The sequence below is a fragment of the Ceratina calcarata genome, unplaced genomic scaffold (genome assembly GCF_001652005.2).
Source record: "Ceratina calcarata isolate Rehan_Ccalc_2016 unplaced genomic scaffold, ASM165200v1 scaffold107, whole genome shotgun sequence".
NCBI lineage: Eukaryota > Metazoa > Arthropoda > Insecta > Hymenoptera > Apidae > Ceratina > Ceratina calcarata.
In genome coordinates, this window is record NW_017131600.1 from 427,809 (window position 1) to 440,228 (window position 12,420).

General features: G+C 40.1%; 1 protein-coding gene across 2 annotated transcripts in view; it reads left to right on the plus strand.

Annotated features, from left to right (window-relative positions):
- Nucleotides 1–12,420, plus strand: part of Naa15-16 (N-alpha-acetyltransferase 15/16) — a 32,292-nt gene that overhangs the window by 18,083 nt on the left and 1,789 nt on the right. For both annotated transcript variants that reach the window (XM_018037113.2, XM_026819729.1), the window contains 2 exons: nt 12,013–12,206; nt 12,287–12,395. In XM_018037113.2, the coding sequence (XP_017892602.1) occupies nt 12,013–12,206; nt 12,287–12,395 (303 nt within the window). The remainder of the gene's footprint in view (nt 1–12,012; nt 12,207–12,286; nt 12,396–12,420) is intronic.

Genomic DNA, 12,420 nt, shown 5'->3' on the forward strand with positions numbered 1-12,420 from the left:
CAAAGTTCCCTCGTCCGTGGCGATTTAATGTCTCAATCAAGCGGATACGAGTGGCTGAGGAACGCGAAGCGCTGTCGAGAAGCGTAAAATCGTCAAATATTTGTCGCGTACGCTTATTAGGAGGCCGACAGGCGATCAAGTCAGTTTGAGAACGAGGAAATGAACGCGATGATGTCCCATAGATAGTCAAACCACTCAAGAATCACCTTGCGTGAAGTCAGACAGCGTCGGTTGCATGTTAATTTACGTAGCCACTGTTCTTGGTTAATAATTGTCGCGTGCATATTCCACATTTTATTTTTTTCCCCGTCTCGTCTTGTACCTAGCTTGTTCATAGCGTGTCACTTTTCTTACGACTTGGGATTTAAAGCATAATCTAGATCCTGAATCTTGTTGGTCGATCTTTGTTGTTCCCTACCTTGGCAGTTACGATATACATTACATAATAATCATGGTCTAAAATTTTTGCCGTTGTCATCATTCCTGAAGGCGATCAGGATTTCCAGGTTGCAAGTGCTTCTTTTTTATTGACAATCATTATAAAGTAAATTTAAGGGAAATACGATTCGAAACTTCGAATGTTGACAACGTGTCGCAATTGTGGATAAATTGTTTTGTAATTGCTAATCAGAAATTATACACTTGCAAATTCTATGTTGCGGTTCTTCTGGCGGAACGAATTTTTTATATTATACGTGCACGAATCTTTATATATGCCGCGCGAAAGAGCGCAAAAAATGTTTCCCGATTCCGGTCACGTGCAATAAACACGAACGTGCACGGAAGTTTGGCCCACTTGCCGAGTATGCATTCACGAAATCTCCATTGTCACTGTTAATAAGCGTTCCTGCTGAGCCAGCGATGTATAAGAAAATTTTTTTCACGAGGTCGTTTACTTTTTGTACTTTTGACTAGTTTCCAGTTTGACAAAAGATCGACGCGCGTTCGAAATATTTTGTGTATCCTTACGACTTTCGAAAGAATTATTTAATGTCTATTATGTTTACTGTGGCCTTAAATACTGCCAGTTACAACAGTAAACACTTTTTATCGCAATTTAAACTTGGGAATTCCACCTGTTATACAAAATATGATCTTCGACTTCCATTGCTCACATATTATGTAACAGCCAGAAAACTGAAACAGATCTATGAAAAGCATATTTATTTGATAATGTTCACGCAAATGTATAACGTCTTCTTCCAATCTGTTCAATCCTCATACAAAAAAAATTGATTTCCAATGCAGTAACCAAGAGCTCCAATCAGTACTGACGTTCCATCCCACGTTTATGCATTTAAATTTTTGCTCTCGTCATAGGTAGCCTAATCGACAAACATCTACATTCTTCGGCGAGCCTTATTTAGCATATCCCCATGCATCTATCCAAATAAGCCGAAACCGGTCGAATTTCTGCATCCGCCCGAGATTCCAGTCCCAATTCCGAATGTTTTCTCACTTAATGAACGATCTTCAAACCTGATCTCACTACTATATTTAGCGGGATCTGTGGCGCCTGCTCGATCTGCTACTGTTTCGTGTCGTCACATCCTGTGCGTGCATCCTCATACGTCGATGAAACGATGACGATGCTCAACGAGCTACGATCCGTGACGGAAAATCGCGCGATGACGCATCCCATCGCTGCAGCCGAGTTGCAACGGTCAGAATGTATTTTTAAGGCTTGACCGTTCATTCACGTATTTCCCAGGAACATCCTGACTCAGCGTTCTAAACAACTAAGGACGTCCCGAAGAAGATCTCGTACGCGGTAGCCGCATGAAGATCGCCGACCGCATGAGAGGATGCGTGTTTATTTCGAAAACGAGCGTCTAGCGTGAGTCATTTCTTAAGTGATTCCCGCTGTTATCGAGGTCGATGATGGCCGTGACCTTCGCAAATTCGTCATTATTGCTGATTCTCTACTCCAAAATTCTGTCCGCCGAGTATCATTAATTTTTTGCTCGATAGGAATGTTCCCATTAGTTTCAGGAAAAGGTAACAGTGATTTGAATAAGTCAGCATTAGCATTGTCGGATATAGGAAAGATTCATCTAAACTCATTTACTAAATATGTACCTATCCGTTTCTAAGATCTAGATGATCTTCCGATTAGATCTAATTAACCATAGCTGATCTTCATAACTGCGTTCGTTATACTTAAATCAATGTTCTGCTACGCGGATAATACTTCCTATTTTCTTCTTTTGTCTAAGTACATAGTACCCATGGTGAAACTCGAGAAATTTTCTTCGCTATGATTTTCTGAGAAACCATCGTGCTCTTTAGATCTTTTCATTAACACGCCCTTGCACAGAGCTAATTTCACAAGTGCATCAAAGAGATGAATGGCCATTGCCACGATTTAAGACGAGATCGCAACAATCAGGTGCAGTAAATTTTCGTGTTCTTAATTGAACCCAAGCTATCTCAGCCTTTCTATTTTTTTTCCCATCTCACGGAACGGGCTTATTGTTATCGAGTATGCACAGGCAAATACATCACGTGAAAAAGTTTGGGTATAAAACCTGTTTATTTCTTCATTACAACATTTAAATTTGGACAAATTATTTTAAGACTATGTTTCTAAACCACAGAGCAATGTATTTTAAGACAAGGGGAATATTATTGTAATATTTTACGACTTATTCAGCTTGAACATATTGTGGTGAGTGTAACCAAACTTTCCGCTGGCAGTGTACGCGTGGATATATATTTTCACGTGGTTTTGCACAAAAGCCGGGAACGCATTTTCTCACATGCAGCTTATCGTCTCGTGATCTTGAGAACCGGGTCAGTGTTAATTTCAAGATCACGGCGAAAAGCTTGTTCACCAGAGTGTGGCGCGATGTCACGGCCTTTAACCGCGTCCCACGTCGACTTGTCTTCGCTTTCGTTCGGCGATACATTGGGTCGTACAAATTTGGAAAGACGCTCCGTCGAGTCGCTTCCTTCTTCCCTCATTTTTCCTATTATGAAACGTATATAGCTTTGACCGGAATAAGGATGAACTGTTGCATTTTTTCACTTATAATTCCCGGTCTGTTCCGGTGATTTCAATGATGGGCAGAAGAGATTCCGGGAAGCGAGTTCTCTCCCAACAATGATAGCATTAGTATTGTAATGCATTATATTAATGAGAATAATGACATACCTGGAATCAGTATTTTTTATTTCGTTTGAATAAGTGGGAAAGTGATTATTTCGGTGAATCGATCGGCATAATTGGATATTGTAATTTGATGGATATCAAATGTTAGAGTGAATCATTTTTTAACAATGTTTATTAGGATGTAGGTCTCGGGAGATGATTGTCGGTAGTTGAATGGCAAAATTCATGGCTCGTTAGGCAGCAATTAGATTCAATCCATTTAACGTAACCGTAATTGAATCAACGGCAATGGTACGCCACGAATGCACAATGATCTATGCGAGCACAATTTATAGATTGTACATAAACGAAGTTGTACTGATTTCTTCAGTTTCAGTTTAATTCATTAGATTTTCCACTGAATTATAAAAAAAGAGCAATGTTAGAGACAGATAATCAGTTTCTTAAACTATTTCGGAAACTACTAAGTGACAAGTCAGAAAATAGCCGAGAATTCTGCTTTGCGATTCATCGGCTGCACCGGCGGAACTTTCCTCCGCTCGATTTTCCCTTTCGCTCGGAAATTAGAAATTCGACTTAAACGCGACCGCTCTTGTTCCATCGCTCATTACGAATTCCGCCGGTGTTTTGTCTGTATTTTTACACGTTCAATGACCTTCTATAGGGAAAGAGAAGCCACCAGCGAAAGTGTCATTGCTCGTTGCTGCATATTACCGTTGACATCCGCCGCTTTCGCCACGATTTCGTTCAGGATTCGACGTGTGTCCCTTTCTTTTCGGTGTTTTCCGTGATACGATGTTCACGCTTGAAACGTCCCATTGTCTGTTCTTCGTGAGAGACGAGTCACGAGGCTTCTCTCGTCAAAAGAATTAGAGAAAAGGGTTACATTGTTCACTGGAATATTGTTTTGCAGGTTCTAATAGTAACACAATTCTCGTTAATGCACTTGTCTTCTTGCAATAATGAATTGTTTAAAAATATCTTTTTTAGACTATTGATTATTGCTTATGACCCGTTAATCCGAATAATTCGCGGTTGATGTATAATGCATCGTCTCACTTTCTCCGGCGTTACTTTGCATGCAAGCTGAAGTCCATAGTAGGGTAGCATTTCGGCGATGTTGAAAATACGTCAGCTAGTAATCTCCATTTCCATATACTTCCTATTTCATGCTCCGTATTCGCAACGCTTTCACGGAAGGTAATAGCAAATAAGGCAATTTTACCATATTCGCATAACACGCGTGAACTGTCCGCTGACTCAACAGATTCTAGTAGACGAGTCGAGCATCGTAGAATCATTACCTTGCGGATCTGTTTTTTCTTTCTACTTTTACAGAAAATCATGCTTCTCTCACGGCCAATGTCGATCCGTCACCGAAGAGTTCCTGTTCGTTCTCGAATAAGTATGAATCCGCTTCATCATGAGCGTCATTTCGCAAATATTTCAATCCTCTCCAATTTTTCAGGTCGTAAAACATTGAAAATAGTTCGGGACAAATGTGTTTTGCATTCTCGCCGGGATTATAATGCACGGTCGGCCACAGGCAACGGGCATTAATATTCAGGCACTGTTTCGTCATTCAATTTCTCGCATTCGCTTCCCTTTGTGGCAAAAATATCTACAGATCTATCTCAAGAGGAGAGTTTATAATAAATATCCAGGGATTTATAACGCGGTGCTAATTCATGCTGCGGATATGGTGAACGATTTTCTGATCTTGCTATGAGTTCTCCCTTTCCAAATTCAATTTAAATCATTGGTACGACGTTCAAACCTGATGTACAGCGCAGTACCGATATACTCCGCGGTTAAGAATAACGACCTTGCCACCGCGAGTCGATCACGTTCGCTTTGGCTTGCCGGTATAGAGACACGGTCGAAATTGGCCTTTTCTTTTCGCGTGTCGATCACGAGGCCCGGCATGGGAAGTTAACATTCCGGTGGCGTCGCTTTTCAGCCGACATAGCCGCAAGAGGCCGTGTACGATACACGGGTCCCTTTCTTATTTCTCCTGTGAGCCACGCCTAGCACTTGCCCCGTGAAACCGTTTGCACACACCCTTCACCATGTAGGTATACAACACGCTCGGGAAACCGTAGGCGAGTCTTCGGCTACGGCGATATCTCGATCGATGATATCGTTGCCGGATTATCGGTTAACCGAAATAAAAGACAAGCAATGGTAGAGATTTGTTGAGTGAGAAATGTAGCATTCATACTGGCGTATGTGAAAGCTTGAACCATCAAAAAGATTACAGAATCGAAGATAAATTCGAGATGTGTTAGAGAATCCAATGTTTCATTTCCCGTCCAGTTTTTCAACCCGTACTCGGAAACAGGTGTTTGTGAACCTTGCGTTCGCTTCAGCCGCAGCAAGTGTTATTGTTTGTTCGCTATTTGTAAAATCTTACGCAATGCGGAGACGGGACCGGAGCACTGAAATCACGTTTCGCACGAATTCTATTTTCCACTAGTTCGCTCGTGTTGTGAAACGAGAGATGTTGGTCGAAGTGAATAAGTAAGAATCGATGAAGAAAAGGCGAACGAATTCGGCCTCGATTTACGTCATAGACCGAAAGGGGCTAGGCTACGAGGAATCAGAGCGGATTGATGCACTTTGATCGCTTCGGAGAAGGTGCGAAAATATCGCATTGATCACCGTGGAAGGATCTATTTTCCCGTTTCTAATCTGGGATCGTCGCTTCTTAAGATTTCACATAGGTTCTAATCCGCAAGCGAGATCGAATTATAAAAGATTCTACACTCAAATATACTAAAAGTACGTTTTCTATTATTTTATGATGTCATCACGATTATTATACATGGGGTTAGATTTATGTTTTATTTTTTGAAGGAGCTCATTATTTAAAACCCGGAAGGAGATCAAGATCAACGATCCAGTACTTATACGAACTCGACAGGGTCGCGTAGAATTGTTGCAGAGACAAACGAACAATTGATCAGAATTAAAAGTACAATGGGAATAAAATATGAATGCATTGTTGAACTTTTCCCGAAGTTTACGATGTATCTCCTTCTTGCCTTGAGAGATTGTAATAGTCGTTTACAGAGTTTCTATAAGGCGAATTCTATGCACTGAACAAAGACATAATTGTTACACAATCCAAGCGATGAAAACATGTCCAACGACTTTCTTCGTGTAGTTCATTCTCGTTGTGAACAAAAACAATCGAAAGACAGTGAAACTTCAGCGATTTATAACAGTAATATGTGGAACTGTGATCTATCTTTTTCACGAGCTCCAATTAGAAACAACACTGTTCCCAGCAACTACGTTCCGCGGCTATAATTCAAAATCGATCGATAGCTACCGGCAATAATTCACTACGCTACTCGGATCAATTATAAATCATTTAATGCCGTTATTCTTTAATGTCCCACGCGAAGGCGCGTTCGAGCCGTCGCGTCGGTTGCTAAAAAGACGTATATGTGAAACGAGAAACATCAGAGAATGAATCACACGATCTTCACCGATCCATGAATAATCGATCAGATCTTTTGAAAACAAACGTGGCCGCCGATGGCCGTCGCGTCTGGTCGACAATACATTCGTCAAACCGAGCACTGTTCACCGCTGATACACGCCATCACTCGGTCACGATACTCTTCGAATATGTAATTTACGGTTGAACCGAGAATACCGGTCGTGTTCTTCGATCTGCATACAATGACCCAACCCGATACGACGAACATTGTCGCAATTATTATCGGCGTGCGTGGATCGACGAGGATTTTTAAATATTGCACACCTGGCCGCGGTTTTCTTTTTACTAATGTATGCTTAGGTACGTTGACAGCGGATAACACATGCCTCTGGCTGTGCGATAGAATTTAACCTTTCCGTCATTCTTCTCCCGTAAGGTTCGTGAAAATGAGAGTTCGTTCGTAGGTAGAACAGTGCCGTAATGCACATGAATTGTGATTTAGTTAGAATGAAGAATCAAACACTTTGTCTTTTCCATTCGCAGAGAAAGTATATTTTTTGTATAAGAATTCGCAAGGATATTTTTAATAGTGTTCCTCGTTACAATTGCAATCCTATTCAGTAATATAATTTTATTAAAATTGTCAAAAAAAAGGTGGAAGTACATTGTTATTAATCTACAGTGAAAGAAACTGCTGGTTATTTAAAACTATCAGAAGAAAAATATCAGAAAAAACGTAAATGGTAATAAAAAGAATATTAGAGGGAACATAAATACTTCATTCAGTATCGTTTCAACAGCCATTAAATGTGTTACGCTTCTAGAAATAATCCGAGTTAGAGACCATGACAAAACAGTCTAGATTACGCAGTTCTGACCTAGAAAACCTATATATCCATCGTCTTCATTCACTTTGACGATACGCGATACTCGGGAACGTAATGACAATAGGCTGCAAGTTAATAGACGGTGCAAGACTCACATCGTCGCGTTGTTCGTTCTACGATTACAAGGAACGCCATGAGCAACGATGTTTCAGTAACGAAATGACTGTGATCGCCGAGAAAAGAACACGTCTATGATCGTTCTTGCGATGCGAACCGCCCTCACAATTAGCTTCTTCCATTTCGTAATCCTCTAATGATACATTCAACGTTTTTTCTTTGATAGGAGCGCGTAGTTACAAGCGTGATAAATTGTGATGGAATTACGTCCGTATGTCGATTCATATTAATGTATGATATACGGCCTATGTATTCAATCGTGCGTCCAATCTTCTGACAGGTACATTAGGCACGTGGCAAATATATAATTCTTATGTCCTCCTTAATATTTCAAATTTAACTGTTGGAACATCGATGCACGTAGGTACATATAATGAGATGTAGGAAATTCAGAGGGTGTACTTATCATCACATTAAGAATGACGAAAGAATTAGCTGATGATACTAAATATTAAAATAGAAATGAAAAAGAGAATGTTTTTCCAGAGAAAAAGGGGAAATTTTGAATGATATTTATGGTTAGCATCAGAGACAAAGGGAAAACCATTTTTCTGATGACTAAACTGTGGACTTTACGTATTTATAAGTAATTAAATGTGCAGAAATGATAAAATACTAATGTATAAAGCTGTTCAGAATATCAATATTTACATATTTCAATATCTAAATGATAAAAGAAATATTTATTTAAAACACTTTTTTTCAACTAATACCAAAAATGTTTTATTTTGCATAAAAATCTGCAGTTTACTGATGACGTTTCTTCGTGATTCTGTATCTCCGGCACGTGGATCGGCTGCGAATGAAATTAACATTAGTCAATGTCGCAGCTTCATTAAGTTGTTAGAGAAACGGGATGTTCTTTCGATTGATTGTAAGTAATCGTGGTGCCTGCACATGTCTATTATGCAAGCGCCAACAGTACGCATCCTACACTCTGACACTAATTTAGAAAAAAACTTTTATTAGAAGTATCTGCTAAAAACTGATTTAAAAATTTTATTACTTAAGCGTAAGCACAGAATGATTTGAACAGGAAGTACGAAACATGTCAATGAAGGATTGTTTCTACCTCCTGTCTCACGCCCACGGTCTCAAACCATAAAACCTCTTCGTTGTTCAGAAAATTAACTAACACGAGTAACGTTTCACCTACTTGTACTAATAATTTCTCAGTTCCAATTTTGTTCCTAATTTGAAATTAACTTCGAATTTCCTCTAAGAATTTATGAGGACTGTGAGACAGAAGGTGTCTCTGCTGTTTCGCGACATAATTTCATTTCTCACCCAATCATACGAACTCCCAAAGTAGATACTATTTTTATTATCGAACGGTTGAGTAACCGATTACCGATACTGGTCGTACATTTCCGTGTTAGACTTTCACGTTCATCGAACTGAGCAAAACTATCTTGCGTCACATATGAATTACGCGAATTACGTACAAGGACGCGAGGAAATGAATAAAGACACAGTAACGCGTCTTCCCTTGCTACGATAGATTATAATAAATTCTGAAAAATATGTGTCGTTCCCACGGCACAACAAATTCAGGGAAGGAAACGCGTTCGTTGAAGGCGTCTCGCGTTGTGGGTGTATGTTTGCGACAGCTTGCTTGGTTAAATCGAAATAACAACTGCTTTTCTGCGTACTCGATTATGAAGATAAAAGCGTCATTTGAACATTTTTATCCGTGTTCTCCAGCTGCCTAATGACTGCGCCACGCCGCCTTTTTGCACCGGCCTTGCCGCCCCCGTCATTTACACTACTTAAAGTTTCTTACCTAAGCATCAATTATTGCACTCAGCGAATCTGAATCCGTTGACAGATGCGTTTTATGCTAAGTGTAACCTAGATGTAGGTAGTATTTTTAAAACGCTGACGACGATATTCGGTGTAGATGCGCAAAAAGAATCGTATACATTTAAAATAAAGATTTCACGATAAACAATTTCCCGGCATGGGAAAGAAAACAACAAACGCGATCATGTATCGCGGATATAATGACTCTTCAACATTCCGGATAGGCAACCTCGTGTCCTAGGCGCATCGTGCCCAATAATGTTGTATACGTTACAATCAAAATAGCGTGACGAATTTACACACGCAACCACAGGAATTGCAACGAAATCGAGCTCGAGCGACTTTCTACTGTTACCAGAATCGTGTGAAATTCGTCGGACGCGATCTAAATAGAAATCATCGATACACCATGTGCATCGGAATGCATACACGAAACCGGTGCGCTGCTGTGCGTTCCTTCGTTACAATATAATTGCTTTCGCAACGTTAGAGTTTCAATTTTCAAGGATCGATTTTTCGAGGCGTTACACGTTGATAAGTGATTTTCTCATAAAGGATGGACGCTAAGAAAACGCTTCCAATAATCGCATCGTGATAATCGATGGGTGATGCGATTTGCATAAACATTGTTGCGTGCCGTGCCAGTACCCGCCTGTTGCTCCACATTCCGGAGCGTGCTCGTAATCCGCGAGCAGGCAAGGTCCCCTTTTGTCAAGGATGAAGAATTTCCCACCCGTCGGCCATGTACCCGCCCCTAATTGCTAACTATATTTTACCGCCGAAACCAATTAAAACCAACCAAGACTGTTCGCCATGTGCTTCCTGCAACGAGCCAGCTGCTATCGCCGCTTCTCTCGAGCAGAAGTTCGTAGTCCGACAGCTATTATGCACCGTAGAATTGTAGTTATCACGGCTCAGAGAAGTTTATTACACAGTAGAGAATAATGGTGCACCAGATTACGGGACGTGTTACAGGATCGAGTAGATCGAACTCGGCCTACACTGACTATTGTACGGGAAATAATGACTCGCCTTTATTCTCTGGATTTAATCGAATTAACTTTAGTCTCTCGTGTATCGCTCCTGGGATGTGACATTTTTATTCTGATTTCTTCATTGAGGGTGTGGCGTGTTGGGAAAAGACATTAGGTTGATTCGTTATTTTTTATCGATTTGGATTGAAGGGAATAAATTGTGAAGAGTGGTTCAAGAAAGAAATTGGACGTTTTCTTGGACATGCAAGTTTCCTTATTTATGTTCTTAAAGTATAGTCAAAGAGACATAATGCTCGCATGCCTATTTCTTAATCAATGAGACTAACGGAAATTAACCATTTTTTCACAAATAATAAAATTGTTTATTTTTAATTATTTACATGTTATTGCCTTTATTTTAACAAGATACGCTTACATATTCAGATATTTTCTGTTTCGTAATAAATACTTCCGAATTCCTTTCATTAACGATATACACGTGACCGGATAATGTTGCATGAGTGTATAAAGTGATTTAAGGAAGAATAAAAATATCAGTGGTATCGTATCACGGTAATTTCTATGGTATTCATGAATTTACGAAGCACGCAGCCAGACTCCCTATCTCTCTCTATCGCGTTCTAATAACGCATTAACTATTTCTTACATAATTGGAAAGCGAGCGTGATTTTCGTGTTATAAAACTGCATAATGGAACGCAGATAATTAAAACGTTAATGCCCACTGAGCAAGTTAAGTGCTCAAGGAATTAGCACAATTTAAACATCTTCGATCGCCTTGGACGTACTTTTTCACGATTAATTATAAATCCGTGTGATTGGATTTGTTATAAGTCAAGAAACCGTGTTAGAAGGTTGCTTTATCTATATGGGAATGTATTAGGTACTGGAACATTTATCGGACAACGGACGATTACCACATTTTTTAAAAGCAAAATTCAGGATGAGTCGCGGAAGTAAATGGCGATAGCTTCATTGAATACAATCATGTTTTAAGAAAATGTATATGGGTTTCGATTTTGATCTAAGAAATCCGCACGAACTTTTCTCGCTACCTAATATACAAAAAAATTAGGTTTATTTCATTCCAACGATCAAAACCTTTTCTTAGAGCTAGATCCTTCAGATTAGGATCGATCGCTATGGCGATACGAACAGGTTCCACCTTTTCCTCCTTTTCCTCCGGTCGGTGTCTCTCACGGGTAAAGCCGGCGCGGCTGCACGTGACCGCGGAGCACGCGTGACACGTGCATGCATGCCAGACCTACAAAACAGTTGTCAGTAGGTCTGGCTACGACTAGAGGCGAGGAAAAGTTAGAAAATGCTTTGCGAAACCGGGCGGAATTGCTTTTGCCACCGGCCGCGGCGGAAACCGCTTGACCTTGGTCAAAGCACCGGTAAAAGTGGCGTGTGTGTCGAAACCGCGACGGGGACAGTTCCACTTACCATTGCCGCAATTACGATGATATTACGGTGCTTAAATGTTTAGGAGAACGAGAGTTCTTTTCTTGTCAGAAACAATTTATACTCTCTGGAAAGTAGAATAGATTATCAATAGCGAAAGAATCGATGGATATGAATTTATTAAGAAAAATTAAAAGATAAAGACCGACGTACATTATATTTATAATTTGTGTTGATATTGTTGCAGAAAACTTAGCACCATCGGAGTTAAAGAAATTAAGAAATAAACAAAGGAAACAACGTCGAAAGGCTGAGCTTGAACGACAGCAGGCTGCTCAAGCTCAAGAAAAAAGGGAACAGCACAATAAATCTCGGCAGCAAACCGATCCTGATTTGGAACAGCCGACGCTGGACGAACTTATACCTGAGAAACTCGAAAGGGTACGTTATGGAATCCAACGAAAAATTAATTGCTTTCGGGATAATCCGGGATCGATTCATGGTAGCTAATTTTTTTCCAGGTGGAAGATCCTTTGGAACAGGCAATCAAATTTCTACAACCGCTGCAGGATCTGGCATCAAACAGAATAGAAACGCATCTAATGGCATTTGAGATTTACATACGCAAAGGTAGGAAGACATTGAACTGTAAACT